This window comes from Cottoperca gobio, chromosome 8 (genome assembly GCF_900634415.1).
Source record: "Cottoperca gobio chromosome 8, fCotGob3.1, whole genome shotgun sequence".
Classification (NCBI taxonomy): Eukaryota; Metazoa; Chordata; class Actinopteri; order Perciformes; family Bovichtidae; genus Cottoperca; species Cottoperca gobio.
The window spans coordinates 1514728-1528069 of record NC_041362.1 but is presented as its reverse complement, the minus strand read 5'-3'; the positions used below and the strand labels follow the sequence as shown (position 1 = coordinate 1528069).

Sequence of the window (13342 nt, the reverse complement as noted above, 5' to 3'; positions counted from 1 at the left end):
TGCAGTACATTTTTCCTTCAAGGTACTCACCCCAAACATTTGCCTTAGGTCAGGGTCCCGGAAGCGGAAGGGAATGTTGGAGACATGTAACCTTTTGGGCTGCTGCTTCTCGGAAGAGTCTGAGTGCTGGAGCTGGAGCTGCTGAGAGCCCTCTGTTTGCGTCACATCATCTGCCTGCCAGAGGGAAACAAACAGAAAAGACACAAGCTGCTCATTAGCTGCTACAGTATACTGTACCTCCCGGTCTTGGAGTACGAGAAGAAGAGGGGAAGGGGGGGTAGCAGGGAGGAGGGGTGCAGGGTGGCTAACTAACTTACTCAGCGTCTGCCATTTTTCAATCCGGCAAGAAAGCCAAAGCGATAAACAGCCGATGACTTATAGTGTCAAACCTGAGGTTGTGCATTACAAATCCACTTATTAATCTCTTGCACTTAGCTCTTGAGCAACAGGGAAGATTGAAGGCGCTGACAAAAAGGCGTGGATATAGATCCCACAGAGCCCTGACATGTCTAGACTAAAGACACATTATTGGTGACGTTTGCACACAGCCATCAGAGTGCGAGGCCCAAAGCCCTCAGCGTTGTTGTTTCCATCATTATGCGAATGCTATGCTGACATTTCTATATAAATGACGTGTCTGATGTCAATGACAAATTCCACTTGTTTCTCCCCGTGACACCAATGATGGATGTCAGTGAGGGGGCTGGCGGCTTGTCTGTTTAGATGGACCTTGTTTTTTGTTTCTTTTTCTGATGCGTTTTCTGTGAACTAAACCTCATTGGTCAACATCGTTCCTCCTCTCTGTCATGCACCACTGTGGGATAAGTGTATCTGCACATGTCCTCATGTTTGGCAAAATAGGTCATTGGTCGTTTGAAAATGCTTTTAAATGTTGCACAAATTGTTTGACTTAAGTGTTTTCTAACCTGCCATCTCTGTGGTTTACGGTTTAGTGACGTTTTATCTATTTAATTCAATTAATACTTCAATATTTTGATTATTAGCTTTCTCTCACAAGTATCAATTTCACGTATGAACATTAAGTGTGAAGCAGGAAGCAATTAGCCTAGCTTAGCATAAAGACAAAAGCAGCTAACAGCACCGCTAATGCTCACTAGTTTCCGGTTGTTGTCACAGTGAGGTTGCCAGGTTTGGTAAGCTCCAGCCTGAAACCTAAAGGCTGTAATAACGGACTGGATCTGGCAACCCACTGCGCAGATGTTTATTATTGTTTTTCAAGAAATATAAGCGCATAAAAACCCACAAATTGTCTTGATGTACAGATACAACAAAGAAGATGTTCATTAGTCAGCTTTGTATTTGAACTTTGGAGTCATGGTTGAACGGTAAGAGGCAGGAAGTGAGAAGAAGTGTTGTCATGTCACACCAAACCATCTGAGAATTAGAAGAGAATCTAATAATTAAGAGAGTCTACGACAGCATCGCTCCACTTCCACCTTTGCCTCCGAGAGAGTACAGAAATGATTTGCATGACCACAAGAGGTCACTCATCAAGAAAGCATTAAGTTTGTTTTGAGCATTTAAACAAACAGCCAGTGCGCTGTGGTCTTTCCTGTGGGAACTGTCTCCATTCTGCAACAGCAAGCAAATGATTAAAATGAACAAAAATGAACCCTGATTTAGTGCCGGAGCCTCGGAAAGGGACTAAATAAAGAAACGCAGAGAGAGAGAGAGAGTGAGAGAGGGGAGGATGAGAAACGAGAGCGTGGAAGTGGCAGATATTGAGCACAAAAGCTGTTTGAATGTGATATGTAAACTGCAAGGTCTCCTGGGAAGAGCTCTCTGAGCATGGCAAACACACTATACACTGGCTGCGAAGTCACAGACACAGACACAATCTTGTTCTGAGATACAGACGTGAAAAGGGAGTAGGTTGTTGCCAGAGTACAAACGGTTCAAATGACACGCGCGCGCACACACACACACACACACACACACACACACACACACGTACGTATGCGCAGTGATAACCCTCACCCTGCTCTGAGGCTGTCACACGGCTGCAGGCCACTCTTAGTGATACATTTCCCACCATTTAGGAAATGGGGAAGGGATTTATTCATTATAATTCATCATCACAGTATTATCATTATCATCATGATGGTAATGATGATCGCCTTTATTATTCTCATTATCATAATCACAATCTCCGCTGTAATGGCCGTCATTTATTTGGTTTTTATGGCCCATTCCGAGATGGTGACATACATTGTTAACAGTGACAGTTGTTTGATTCAAGGTCCCACTTTGTCTCCGCCGCAACCATCCAGGTAGGGCGGGTCGGTGGCGGCTTCCTAAATCCTGCCTGGGCTCGACGGCTTCCGGACCGGAGGGTAACAAGTGGCGAAGGACAGAGCGGTCCGGAGAACGCGCCGGGCAGGCCGGCCGGTAAGGAGTGGATGTGTGACAGAGAGAGACGGGCCGAGGGGTCTTAACTCTGCCACGTCCTCGCGCGCTGGAGGTTAATAGCCTGAGTAGCCATGTTGGGCCCCGGGGTGACACATAGCAAACAGATGCTGGGACCGTGGAGGGTGACAAGGTACCGAAAGCCCCCGCGGGTCAATCTGTTTCATCGGTCACACATGACACTATCGACCTTTAGTGTATGTTGCCAGACTACTGAGCGCCGCTGTCCTCCAGCTCTGTCTGTCTGGCGGTTTTATCACGGCGAGCGCAGTCGCGTGTTTGCAAACATCCAGATTAACTTTCACTCGGTGCTCAGGCACCGGCAGCGCGCTGACATCGGGGGCAAATACACATACAGAGAACACAAACACTGAACCGCTGACTCCCGAGCACACCACACTGCATCCTGCTAACTCAATAACTTGGAGTGTCACTGAGATCCGGGATGTTGCCTCTGTGCACCGCTCCCGTGGCTCCAACCTGCCTGCCTGCTTGTGAGACGGTGGTTTTTGCAGTGGAAAAATAATTACCTCCGTATTACCATAGGAGGCCACCTTCAGTGGCACTTTACTGTCCCGACAGCTGCTGTCACGGAGACGAGGAGGGGGAGGAGGTGGGATGCAAAACCCGCCGTCACCGCCAAAGCCAGCAAACCAGAAAGTGAGAGAGCTGTCAACTCCAGCAACTCTCCGGCTTCCTGTTCAGTCATTTCTCTAAAAGACTCCCTTGCTGTTATTTGCAAATCGCCTGCAAAGTGCTCTGCTCAGCACTTTCCCCCTCCTCACAGAGTGGCATTACAAGAGCATAATTGAAACTATCTGATTGGAATGCTGCCAAGCAGGTAGATTACATCCGATTTAAATAGGGGGGGGTGGGATACTGAGTCTTCGCTCACAAGAATTATAATGCCTGAGCTTAAATTCATTATTTTCCTCTCCCGGTCCTCCACCGTTTGTTTTCTTTTTCTAAAGAAGCTGCACATATATCCTCTCCATCACCTGAAAGAGCAGTGTGTGTGGACCCGAGGGGCCGCCCCCCGCCTCCTCCCCCTCATTCATATAACATAAAGTTATTTTGGGTGTTCGGATGACAGTTCTGAACTGTAACGTCGTCTCGTACACACTTTTAGGTGATTGACAGATGGAGCCCCAGCTGAGCAAGGGAATTAGAAAACATCTGATTATTTGATTAAACGTGTGTAAAAGCTAAAGGGGGGGGGGGGGGGGGGGGGGGTCAACTCCAGAGGTGCAGGTGTGTTGGTCAGCTGACGCTTAAGGGTATCGTAGTATCAGAGCTCCATGCCTAACAGAGGACTGATATTGCATTAGTAATAAGCACTATGACGACGTCTGGTGTCTGACGGGCCGGCAGCACGAGGAGCTCGCGTTGCGTTTGTTTACTACAAAGTGTTTTGTTGGGTGACTCACAGAAAACTAAAGCGCTGGACGACTTCGCCTGCAGTCCAGTGATCGGCTTGATATCACACCGCCAGCACGTGTCAGCTGTTCTTTAATGATTTTGACCGACGGACTAAAGTCGATCTTTTCACGGTGCTTGTGACAATAAGAAGAATATAGAACAACGTGTGAAAGATCCAGGACAGTGTTCCTGTGGAGGAGCACTGTGCATATCAGTGATATCTTTCAAATGTGGTGTAAAATGAGAGGGTCCTCCCGCTGGCAGATAACACAGTCATCCTCTCTGAACGCTGGCCTACATGCTGCCATCAGCACCGCCTCTGAAAGCTACACCCGGGTGGAGTCTCAATCCCTTAAACGCAGCTCACGAGAGATGAGAGAGCGTGCGTGCGCGGTTGTATGAATGTTTGCATGTGCTCGCTCGTGTTTTCAGCGTGCCCTTGTGTGTTCGCGTGTGTGTGTGTGAGTGTGTGTGTGTGTGTTATCACAGTCCCCCAGAATGCCCTTTGGAAAGTCTTCATGCCGCTGACACAGGCTGTGAAAAATCTGGAATTGAGTGCTGCCCTCACGCCACTGCCTTAATTTGTTATCTGAAAAGAGAATGATTACTCATGAAATTCGACCAAACCTCAGACTATTTGAACTGAGCCAGATAACGAGCTCCAGCAGAGCTCCCTGGCAGCCCTCTGCTCCCCTCATCTCTTAGGATTTGGAGGAAAAGTTGCTGCCTCTCTTCCTCAAGTCGCCTGCTTTCAAGTCAGCTTGTTTGAACATGTCACAGAGAGAGGTCCCAGAGGTCTGGCTCTGGACAACGCCACCTTCCCAGTGTGAACGGGGTGGGGGAGGGGGGACTGGTAGACACGGACAGAAACAGAGCAGGAGAAGCAAAGAGAGTCCCTGCGCCTCATTAAAACATACACACTCTCCACTCTCTGCGGGGAATTCACACAGAATCCATACGTTCCACTGAATGTTCACTCTCTTGACTCTTTTTTAAGTCTTTAAGTCGAGAAGATGTGCAGAGTAAAGCGTCTTCGTGGGGTAGAGGAGCTGAGCGCAGCAGAGTCAAGCCTAGGGAGGGGGGGGGGGGGGGGTAGTCGCAGCGAGTAGCTGATCTGCTCCCTCAATCTGTGTTTCTGCAGGGTGCCCTAATCAAAGGCACCCGGGCCCGTCTGTGGCACCCAGAGCCAACAGGCTGGGTCTGTCATTAAAGCGGGGGAACTCAGCGGTGGGCGACACTACACCAGCGGCCCCCAAGGATTAGACTCTCTGTTTACACCCCACTAATCTCATCCCTCTGTCCTCCCTGAGAAAAGACGGGTGGAAGTGGGGAGAACGTGGATGCGGAGAGTGAAGATGGAGGAAAGCGGGGACGACGCAAGAGTGGGGGGAAAAGCATGAAGGAAGCAAGGCGAGCTCTCATCTCTCCACGGCCAGCGTCTCTGGGCTTTCTGCACAGCGGGGGGGGGGGGGGGGACATGAAATGAAATGAAATGAGAAATGGAGAGGAGAGGAGAGGAGAGGAGGAGGAGGAGGCTGAAGTCTCGCCTCACTTTAAACTCTCCTGTGTGTCAGCCATTACTGTAAGTGCGGCACATCACCGTGGAGCAGTTGGAGAGCGTCACACAAATCTTCAAATCAAACATTGCTACATTACGGGCCGATGATAATACGCCGTGCGATGCTACGGCTCCGCTTCTGCCGTATAAGCACTTTTCCAGCCACCAAATGTCCCTCGCAACCGTAATTGTGAGGCTCGCAAAATGGAGTTATTAACAACGCTCTTTATGAGTGACCCAGATCTCTCTGAGGAGGGCGGCGGCCTCGCCGTGACCTCCCCCAGCAGGTGTTTCCACACTACAGGAGAAAAGAAGGTCTGAAGGTCTTATTTCTTTCATTATCAGTCTTTCTAGACACGTCTGGAAAGTTTGGAGCTAAGTCGTCCTGCCTTTTATCTACACCTGACTCGTGCGGAGGTAAATCCCAGGTCAAGGGATTTCATATCAGAGTATCAGTACACAAGAATGAAATGAATAATATATCATTTAGGATTTCACGCAGTCCCGAGCCGTGGATCTCAACATGCAGCAGCGCCCGGGGTTTGCGATCCACTCGCAGGGCTTTCAACATATGCAACCACACGGCGAGCACAGTCAGGTGCTGCCGCAGCTACGCAGCAGAGACCGTCTTGTGTTTGATGCAACGTCTCAAACATTTGTTACAAATAATTAAGGGACTCGACTTAACGGTAATTAGTTTTGGCCGTTGCAGGAGAGAGCGTCTCTCTTTTACCGAGCGAGGAGATGAGGAGAGAAGGGCGTGCCCTCCTTTCAGAGACCCTGAATCATTCATGCCTACAGCCAGTCACATCTCCTTCACGCAAATAAATAAAACAGCGCGGGCTTACATGTTTTTTAGGGAGCCCCAAATGGCTCTTCAGAAATGCACTTTCATTTTATGAGCATATTTTCAAGCGAATTCGCCTCCCACGCCGAGCACAAAGCATCGCCACGGCATCAAAGTCTGCTCCTGCTTCCGGATGATTAGCGACGTTCGACTCGCTCTCAGTTTAACTTTACTCTCAACCCACTTTTTATATTAAGAAAAAGGTCATTTTCTTTGTGATCGTGATGAGACAACGTTCACATCTGAACTGAAATAGAAAATGTTATGAATTAGAATCACTTGAGAAGTAGAAGAAGAAGAAGAAGAAGAAGAAGAAGAAGAAGAAGAAGAAGAAGAAGAAGGAGAGAAAAAGAAGGAGAAGAAGTAGAAGAAGAGAAAAGAAAAAGAAGGAGAAGAAGAAGAAGGAGAAGAAAAGAAGGAGAAAGAAGAAGAAAAAGAAGAAAAAGAAGGAGAGAAGAAGAAGGAGAAGAAGAAGAAGAAGAAGACGCAGAAGAAGTAGAAGAAGAAGAAGTGCCTCCGCTAGCCTCCTCCTCCGCGCCGCCTCCAGCGCCGCAGCAGCCACCTCCAGCCTCCTCCGTCCATCCTCCGCCCTCCGCCGCCTCCGCGCCGTCTCACGCCGTGCCGCCGTCGCCGCCGCCCGCGCCGCCGTCGCCCCGCCCGCCGCCGCCTCCTCCGCCCCTCCTCCTCCGCCCGCCGCCGCCGCCGCCCGCCGCCGCCTCCGTCGCCTCCGCCGCCGCCGTCCGCCTCCGTCGCCCGCGCCGTCGCCGCCTCCCCGCCGCCTCCTCTCCCTCCGCCTTCGGCCGCCTCCGCCGCTGCCGCCGTCCACCGCCGTCGAAGAAGAGAAGAAGAAGAAGAGAAGAAGAAGAAGAAGAAGAAGAAGAAGAAGAAGAAGAAGTCCTCTGTTCTCTGGTGAGCCGCACACTTTAATAAATATTACAATAAAGCTGAATGAAGACAAATTATCGTCTCTTTTGACGCAACGTGATTCAAACAATAATTGTGTAGGTTATGATTTAAAGGTGTAATTATTCTTACTTCATTTTAATTGTGTGGAATGTTCAGGCTTTATTCTTTCATCTTTATTATTCTTAAACTCAACAAGATATTCTTCCTCTCAACTGCTTTTTACAATCGGGTGCAACAGAGAGACGTTGCTTTCTGGCACAAAGCAGCAGGGGGGGTCGACTTCTTTCAGGCTTTAAGTAATGGCAGACGGAAAGAGTGAAGGAGCATCAGAGGAAACAGAAGTCAGGGAGGGGGGGGGGCAAAGAATAATAAGATTTAGCTTCTCAATCAAAAAACACCAATCAAGTCTTTTAGTCAAGAAACACAATAAAAGACAGAAATATAAACTTTGTCTCGACATCATCAACGTTATTTGGAAGGAAGGAAGAAAAGAAAAAGGTAGAATAGTGATAATAGTATAGTTTACTTGCTGACAGCGTGTTGAGAACAGTGTTTGCAGATGATGAAGGACACTGACCGGTGCGGTCGTGGCGGCGGTGATGGCGGGCGTGCTGTTGTCAGTGCCGGCCGGGTCGCTGTGCGTCTGTGTGGGCGTGTAGAGGGTCATGGCGTGCTCAGGGACCCGACTCTGCCCGCTGTAGTCCTGCGTTGGGAGCGGGTGCGGTGCCGCAAACTCTGCAGGGATGCCATTCTGTGGGGGGGGAGGGTACTGGGCTGGGGTGTACGGCTGGGCCATCGCTTCTGGGGGATTAGTGGCCTCTTGGTTACCCTGCGGACACACACAACAGGAGGCGAGCGTTAGAACTCTGGTCGAGATGGAAGTTAAAAGTACATTGTTGGACTCGTAGGAGCATGAAAGACGTGCGAGTTCCCCGCAGTTCAGAAGCCAACTGGGGAGGGCTGTCCTGCAAGTGCACTAAGTCAGGGGGAAGCAGCCGTCATATCACATCTCAGCTCAGATTACAGAATTCCTTGATCATTGCTAATGAACACAGTTTATGTTGTAGAGCATGGCTCGCTGTTGGAGGGGCAAGAGTCAGGGGGGAATCTCAATTGCACTCGTGGCAAAGCACAAGAGGAAAGATCAATTAATTGATAAAATTTTGATTATGGCCTTTGATTTCAATGACGGGTCTGTTACACCAGCAGCTGCTCAGACTTTAAACATTAACCTGAGTCTCACTTTGCTCCGGCTGTTCCTCCCGCCCTTTATCGGGGGATTATTTGGAACTTTCTGTTTAAAGAAATGAGAATAATGATGTTTAATATCTTAATTCTGAAGCAGACGTCAAAGAAAATACGTCAAAAACTAGCAAAATCAGGAAGTTTCCACTGAAAGTAAACACGACAATGTGACGGCAGGTTTAAATACTAATTGGAGACACATTTCAGTCGGTCCCTTTGCAAAGTGAGAAAGCAAAGCACGAGTGTTATTCTTCCACATGCTCTCAGAACACCTGCAGCACACGTGTGCTTTACTCTCCTGACTTAAGTGATAGATGGCCCTTCCACACTTCCACGGACCCTTTGTCTCGTGTGGATGCTCGAGATGATGAGCTGCAGAAATAATGGACTTTTCTGGCTGGTGCACATTGTTAAACCCGGTAATAGCTGGACTACAGAAGTACATGTCTTATTGTTGCGAAGCACTCGGCTCTGCGAATCCAGACTAATGAGCAGAACAGTGAGATCAGTGCTGCTGGAGCGGATATCCATCCCAACATTAAAAACACAGAGGGAAAAGGTGAGACAATAACACTGAAATCCAATAACACCCCCTGCAAATACCCTCAATCAAATTTAAAGATACAGATCATGCGAGCTCAATGCATAACTCTTTGGATGAGAGAGGAGGAGGGGAAGGAACCCCACCGCAGCCAGGAGTAAAGCTTTATGATTGGAGAAAAACAATAACAGTAAACAGATAGAGAACTTTCTGTCTCTTCCTTTACAAGCTGGCTGGGGATGGTGAGAGGAGATAAATGTGTTATATTCCCCGTTTTGTATTTTGTGTGTGCAGCCGTGGTGTTTGCCCTCTTCCTGCACACTTCCACAGGAAGCTCTATCTGGGCAGGAGGAGGCAGGGAGTGTTCTTTTTAATGAGAGCTGTGCAACGCCACGCTGTAAATGTAGTGGAAATAATTCTACTCTTGACGTGTTGGCAAACAAACCTCGGCCTAAACTGTGCTCTGCCAATTAAGGAAATGCTCCATTATCTAAATGAAAAAGGAGCGGAGCCTTGAGAGAGCAGAGGGATTGACCGGCTTCCTGCAGCCTGCAGGGCCTCAAGGCTGCAGGAGCGGACCCTCCTGCCTGACCTAATCCCCCTTCTCCTTTTTATTATACTGTATTTATATCTCCTCTGTCTCTCCCTCAATCCCTCCTCCCCCTTTTCCCTTTCATGCTCATCTCTTCCCCCCCCCTCTCTTTTTATGCAGAAACTTTTTTAATCTCTACCCCTGTGCTCTACTTTCCCTCTCCCTCCAGTCATGGCATTATATAACACACTTGCATTGCGGGGCATCCTAATTCAAGGAAGCTCTTGATGTTGGCAATTTTCAACTTCTAAGCGCCCATTTCAAAAGGAGAATGGGGCTGGTTACCTAAAAAAAAGATGCACCTCCTGGTATGACGGCTGAAAGTACCACCAGATCCTGCGTGCTCCTCTAGCCAGCCGGAGCTCCCCATCGACACGCCGGAGCTCAGCGGTCCAGCAGAGACACGGTGCTCGACTGGACATCAAACAGCGCTCATGTCATTAAGAGATCAAAGCTTCACTTATGTCTTTCACCAAGTCAGTCAGATGTTTTTAAGGATGTGTTTACACTACTACCGAGGCTGTGAGAGCGAAAACATCCTCGTACACACGTCAGATCCTGCTCGCAGAATGCAGCATAAACCTCATTTTTGTGAAATCTCATTATGCTCACAGGGTTATTCTGATTTAATTCAGGATACTGTGGCACCTCGGGCCGTCGGAGAACACAGACTCCTCATTAGGAGAAGCAGAGTCCTGCGGCAACGCCACGCAGAGTCGCTGCAACACGCTTTCACCTGGCTCAACTTCTGCTGCGAGGCATTGCGACGTCATCCTGCAACGCGTGAGCCCATCAAATGCATGTTGCTCTGATGTATCCCTCTCCACTGTGCAGACTGAGGATACAATGACGCAGTCGTTGGTAAGAGTCAGTTGCATCGTGTTATCAACAGCTGCGCAGTGTTTCCCCGTCTGATGCGTCTTCAGACTTGTGGACGCATCACTTCAATTGGACTTCCTGCCATAGCTTCCTCGGTTTAGGGAAATCTGTGCTGTAGTATACTTTCCTGGCTGGCAGCGCTGGACACTTTATTCATGCCTCAGTCCTGCATTTGTCATGACGTGTTCTACTGAACCTGTTAAATCATCATCTGCCTTCGAGTGTTCCCTCTGCACTCGGGTCAGTCACAGTCTGAACGCTGACGCTCACAGGGCGCACAGTGTATCCGTGTCAGGTCTGTTGCGATTTCAGCCTTAAACAAGTGCAAAGCACTGAGTCTGAGCCAAGCGACATACACACGGGATCACAGCCGGCGGCTCAGTATTGGAGAAACAACAGTACTTAAGCGTCGTAGCATCGTGTCGTCGCTGTTTCAAAAAGCAGCAAGGCAAAAGAAGAGGCGGAGTGAGCAGGCCTCATTAGTGAAACACAAAGTAACACTGGCTCTCGTATGATCTTCGCCTTCCTCTGATGTATGTGACAAACGAGTTATTCAACTGGATGTGAACTGGGAGAAGAAAAAGAGCCAGGGCAGATCGGGGGGGGGGGGGGGGAGCTCGTCCCAGTGCGACCGCGCGCCCTCTCTACTGGTGCTGACGTGCCGTCGTCAAGATAATCTATGGTGCCTAATGAAAAGCCCTCCATGGCAAAGCGGTCAGGTACACAGCACATCTCATTCCACAGAAGAGATTGCTGTTCATTATGGCTGCGAGTCGCCGTTAAATTGGGATCCTGGCGAGTGTTTCTCTACCTGCAGGCCTGTTTATGGGAAAAGAGCAGGTCCCTTTGCGGCACTTTAATGCCCCCCTCACATGGCCTGCTGCCACGAGCCGCCTAAACATCGTCTCCACGGACACGGCGACGAAGAATAAAGGCAACCGGAGAGAGCAGCTTTTATCGATCTCCATTCCTCTTCCCCTCCTTCCCTCCATCTCTCCTTTCACCCTTTCTACTCCTATTACTGAAGAGCACAATAAAAAACACTATCTCTAATCTTAAGCACTCTCCTTGTGTAAAATTGGATTGGACACCCTTACTTAAGGAGATCACTTTTGGAGCGGAGTTTTTGTTTTTACAGTCCGCATCAAGAGCCAAAGAGGTCAGCGAGGCCTTGTGGCGATGCCCACTGCTGAGGCTGGCAGTCTGAGAGAAAGTCCCAGCACACGGTGTCCAGAGGGACGCTCGCCGGTGTTACCAGTGTACATGGTCAAGGCTACTCCATCTCAGCAGGTACGTCTTGGCCGCCTGCCAGCGATCCGTGATCCTCTTTAGCAGCGCTGCGAGGGACGGCGTTGAGAGGCCAAGAGGAGATGTGCTGTGCAAATACAGGAGCTGTTGGGGGGGGGGGGAACTCATATCGGCAGAGTGCTGCACTGACTCACACGTGTGACGGAGGGTCAAAGAGCAGCGCAACGGCAAAATACAGCAGGCGACTAATTGCGTTGCATTGAATCCAGAGGGAAATCACTCAAATGGGAGCGAGCTGATCAATCTCAGCGATCTGTGGCGTGATGGAGTGGGCAGCTTTATGGTTTCAGCTCAGTCACACGCAGCCTGGATCATTCCTCAGCCGAGGCCTTGCTACATTTACATGGTCCCTACTGTATGACACTAATAGTCTCTTGCAAGGAAAGTTCCTCCTGATTCTACACACTAAGCAATTCAAACAGATTTATGAACAGCTCCGCAGTGTTTTTTGCATAATCCAAACACCATGAATAGTTTAATGTTGACTTAACATAAAGCATCGCTGTTTCATCCCTTCGTGGGAAATGTACACAAGCTACTTGCGTTGTCAGATTACAGATGACATAACATTTTCTAAGTGAATCTTAAGCTTCTCAGGACACACAAATAGTTCTCTGCTCATCCGTGAGTGTTCCTCTCCAGAACAATGCTCATTTGCTTTTAATGACCTCCTGACAGTGATGGTGGCAAACTTGTGACAAATCCCGCTGTGCCGTCACAGCACGAGCCGAGCGCAGTTTATAGTGAAAAGTGTAATGCAGCTGAGCGGAGGCCAACGTACGGCAATCAGTTGATGCAACACAAACGAAACACTGAGTGGTTCTCAGCCAGCTGCGTGAAAGCCTCTTGTTGTCCCCCGCTCTGCTGCTGATGCTCGGTTAATTGTGCCCCGCACACAGACAGGCAGGCGGGCGCAGAGACGGCCTGAGATGATTTCCACAGGCAACTGGCATTCATTTTGTCTTGAAGGCGCATAAATAAAGGCTGTCTAGCTGGGTCCATTTTAATTAGGAAAGCCACATGATCTTACTCCAAGTCTCTCTGTTAACACTCACCAGAGGCTGCAGCGTGTGTTAATTACAACCACAATGCCACACACTGAATCCAAGGTGAGGTAAACAAACAACACAACACCTTCACTTCTCATGATCACGCACATATTTGGTGCAGCGGCTGTTCCCCTCCCCCAGTCACCAATTACAGCACCATGTCGGGAGACAGAGGGGGAGGGGGTGAGAGAGAGACAGAGAGGGGGAGACAGAGAGAGAGAGAGAGAGAGAGAGAGAGAGAGAGAGAGAGACAGACAGACAGACAGACAGAGAGAGAGAGACAAGAGAGAGACAGAGACAGACAGAGAGACAGAGAGAGAGAGAAGGAGAGACAGACAGACAGAGAGAGACAGAGAGACAGAGAGACAGAGAGAGAGAGAGACAGACAGACAGACAGAAAGAGAGAGAGACAGAGGAGAGACAGACAAGAGAGAGAGAGAGAGAGAAACAGAAAGAGAGAGACAGCGAGAGAGGAGCGACAAACAGACAACAGAAGAGAGAGACAAGAGAGAGAGACGAGAGAGAGAGCAGAGAGAGAAGAGAGAGACAGAGAGAGAGACAGACAGAGAGA

General features: G+C 49.2%; 1 protein-coding gene across 10 annotated transcripts in view; it reads right to left on the bottom strand.

Moving 5' to 3' along the window:
* The window catches only part of LOC115011626 (RNA binding protein fox-1 homolog 3-like), a 332138-nt gene that overhangs the window by 34596 nt on the left and 284200 nt on the right, over positions 1 to 13342 (bottom strand). For 8 of the 10 annotated variants that reach the window (XM_029436774.1, XM_029436770.1, XM_029436772.1 and 5 more), the window contains 2 exons: positions 7684 to 7986; positions 31 to 174 (listed from right to left, as the gene is read on the bottom strand). In XM_029436774.1, the coding sequence (XP_029292634.1) occupies positions 31 to 174; positions 7684 to 7986 (447 nt within the window). The remainder of the gene's footprint in view (positions 1 to 30; positions 175 to 7683; positions 7987 to 13342) is intronic. The other 2 variants (XM_029436775.1, XM_029436779.1) reach the window with 1 other exon arrangement.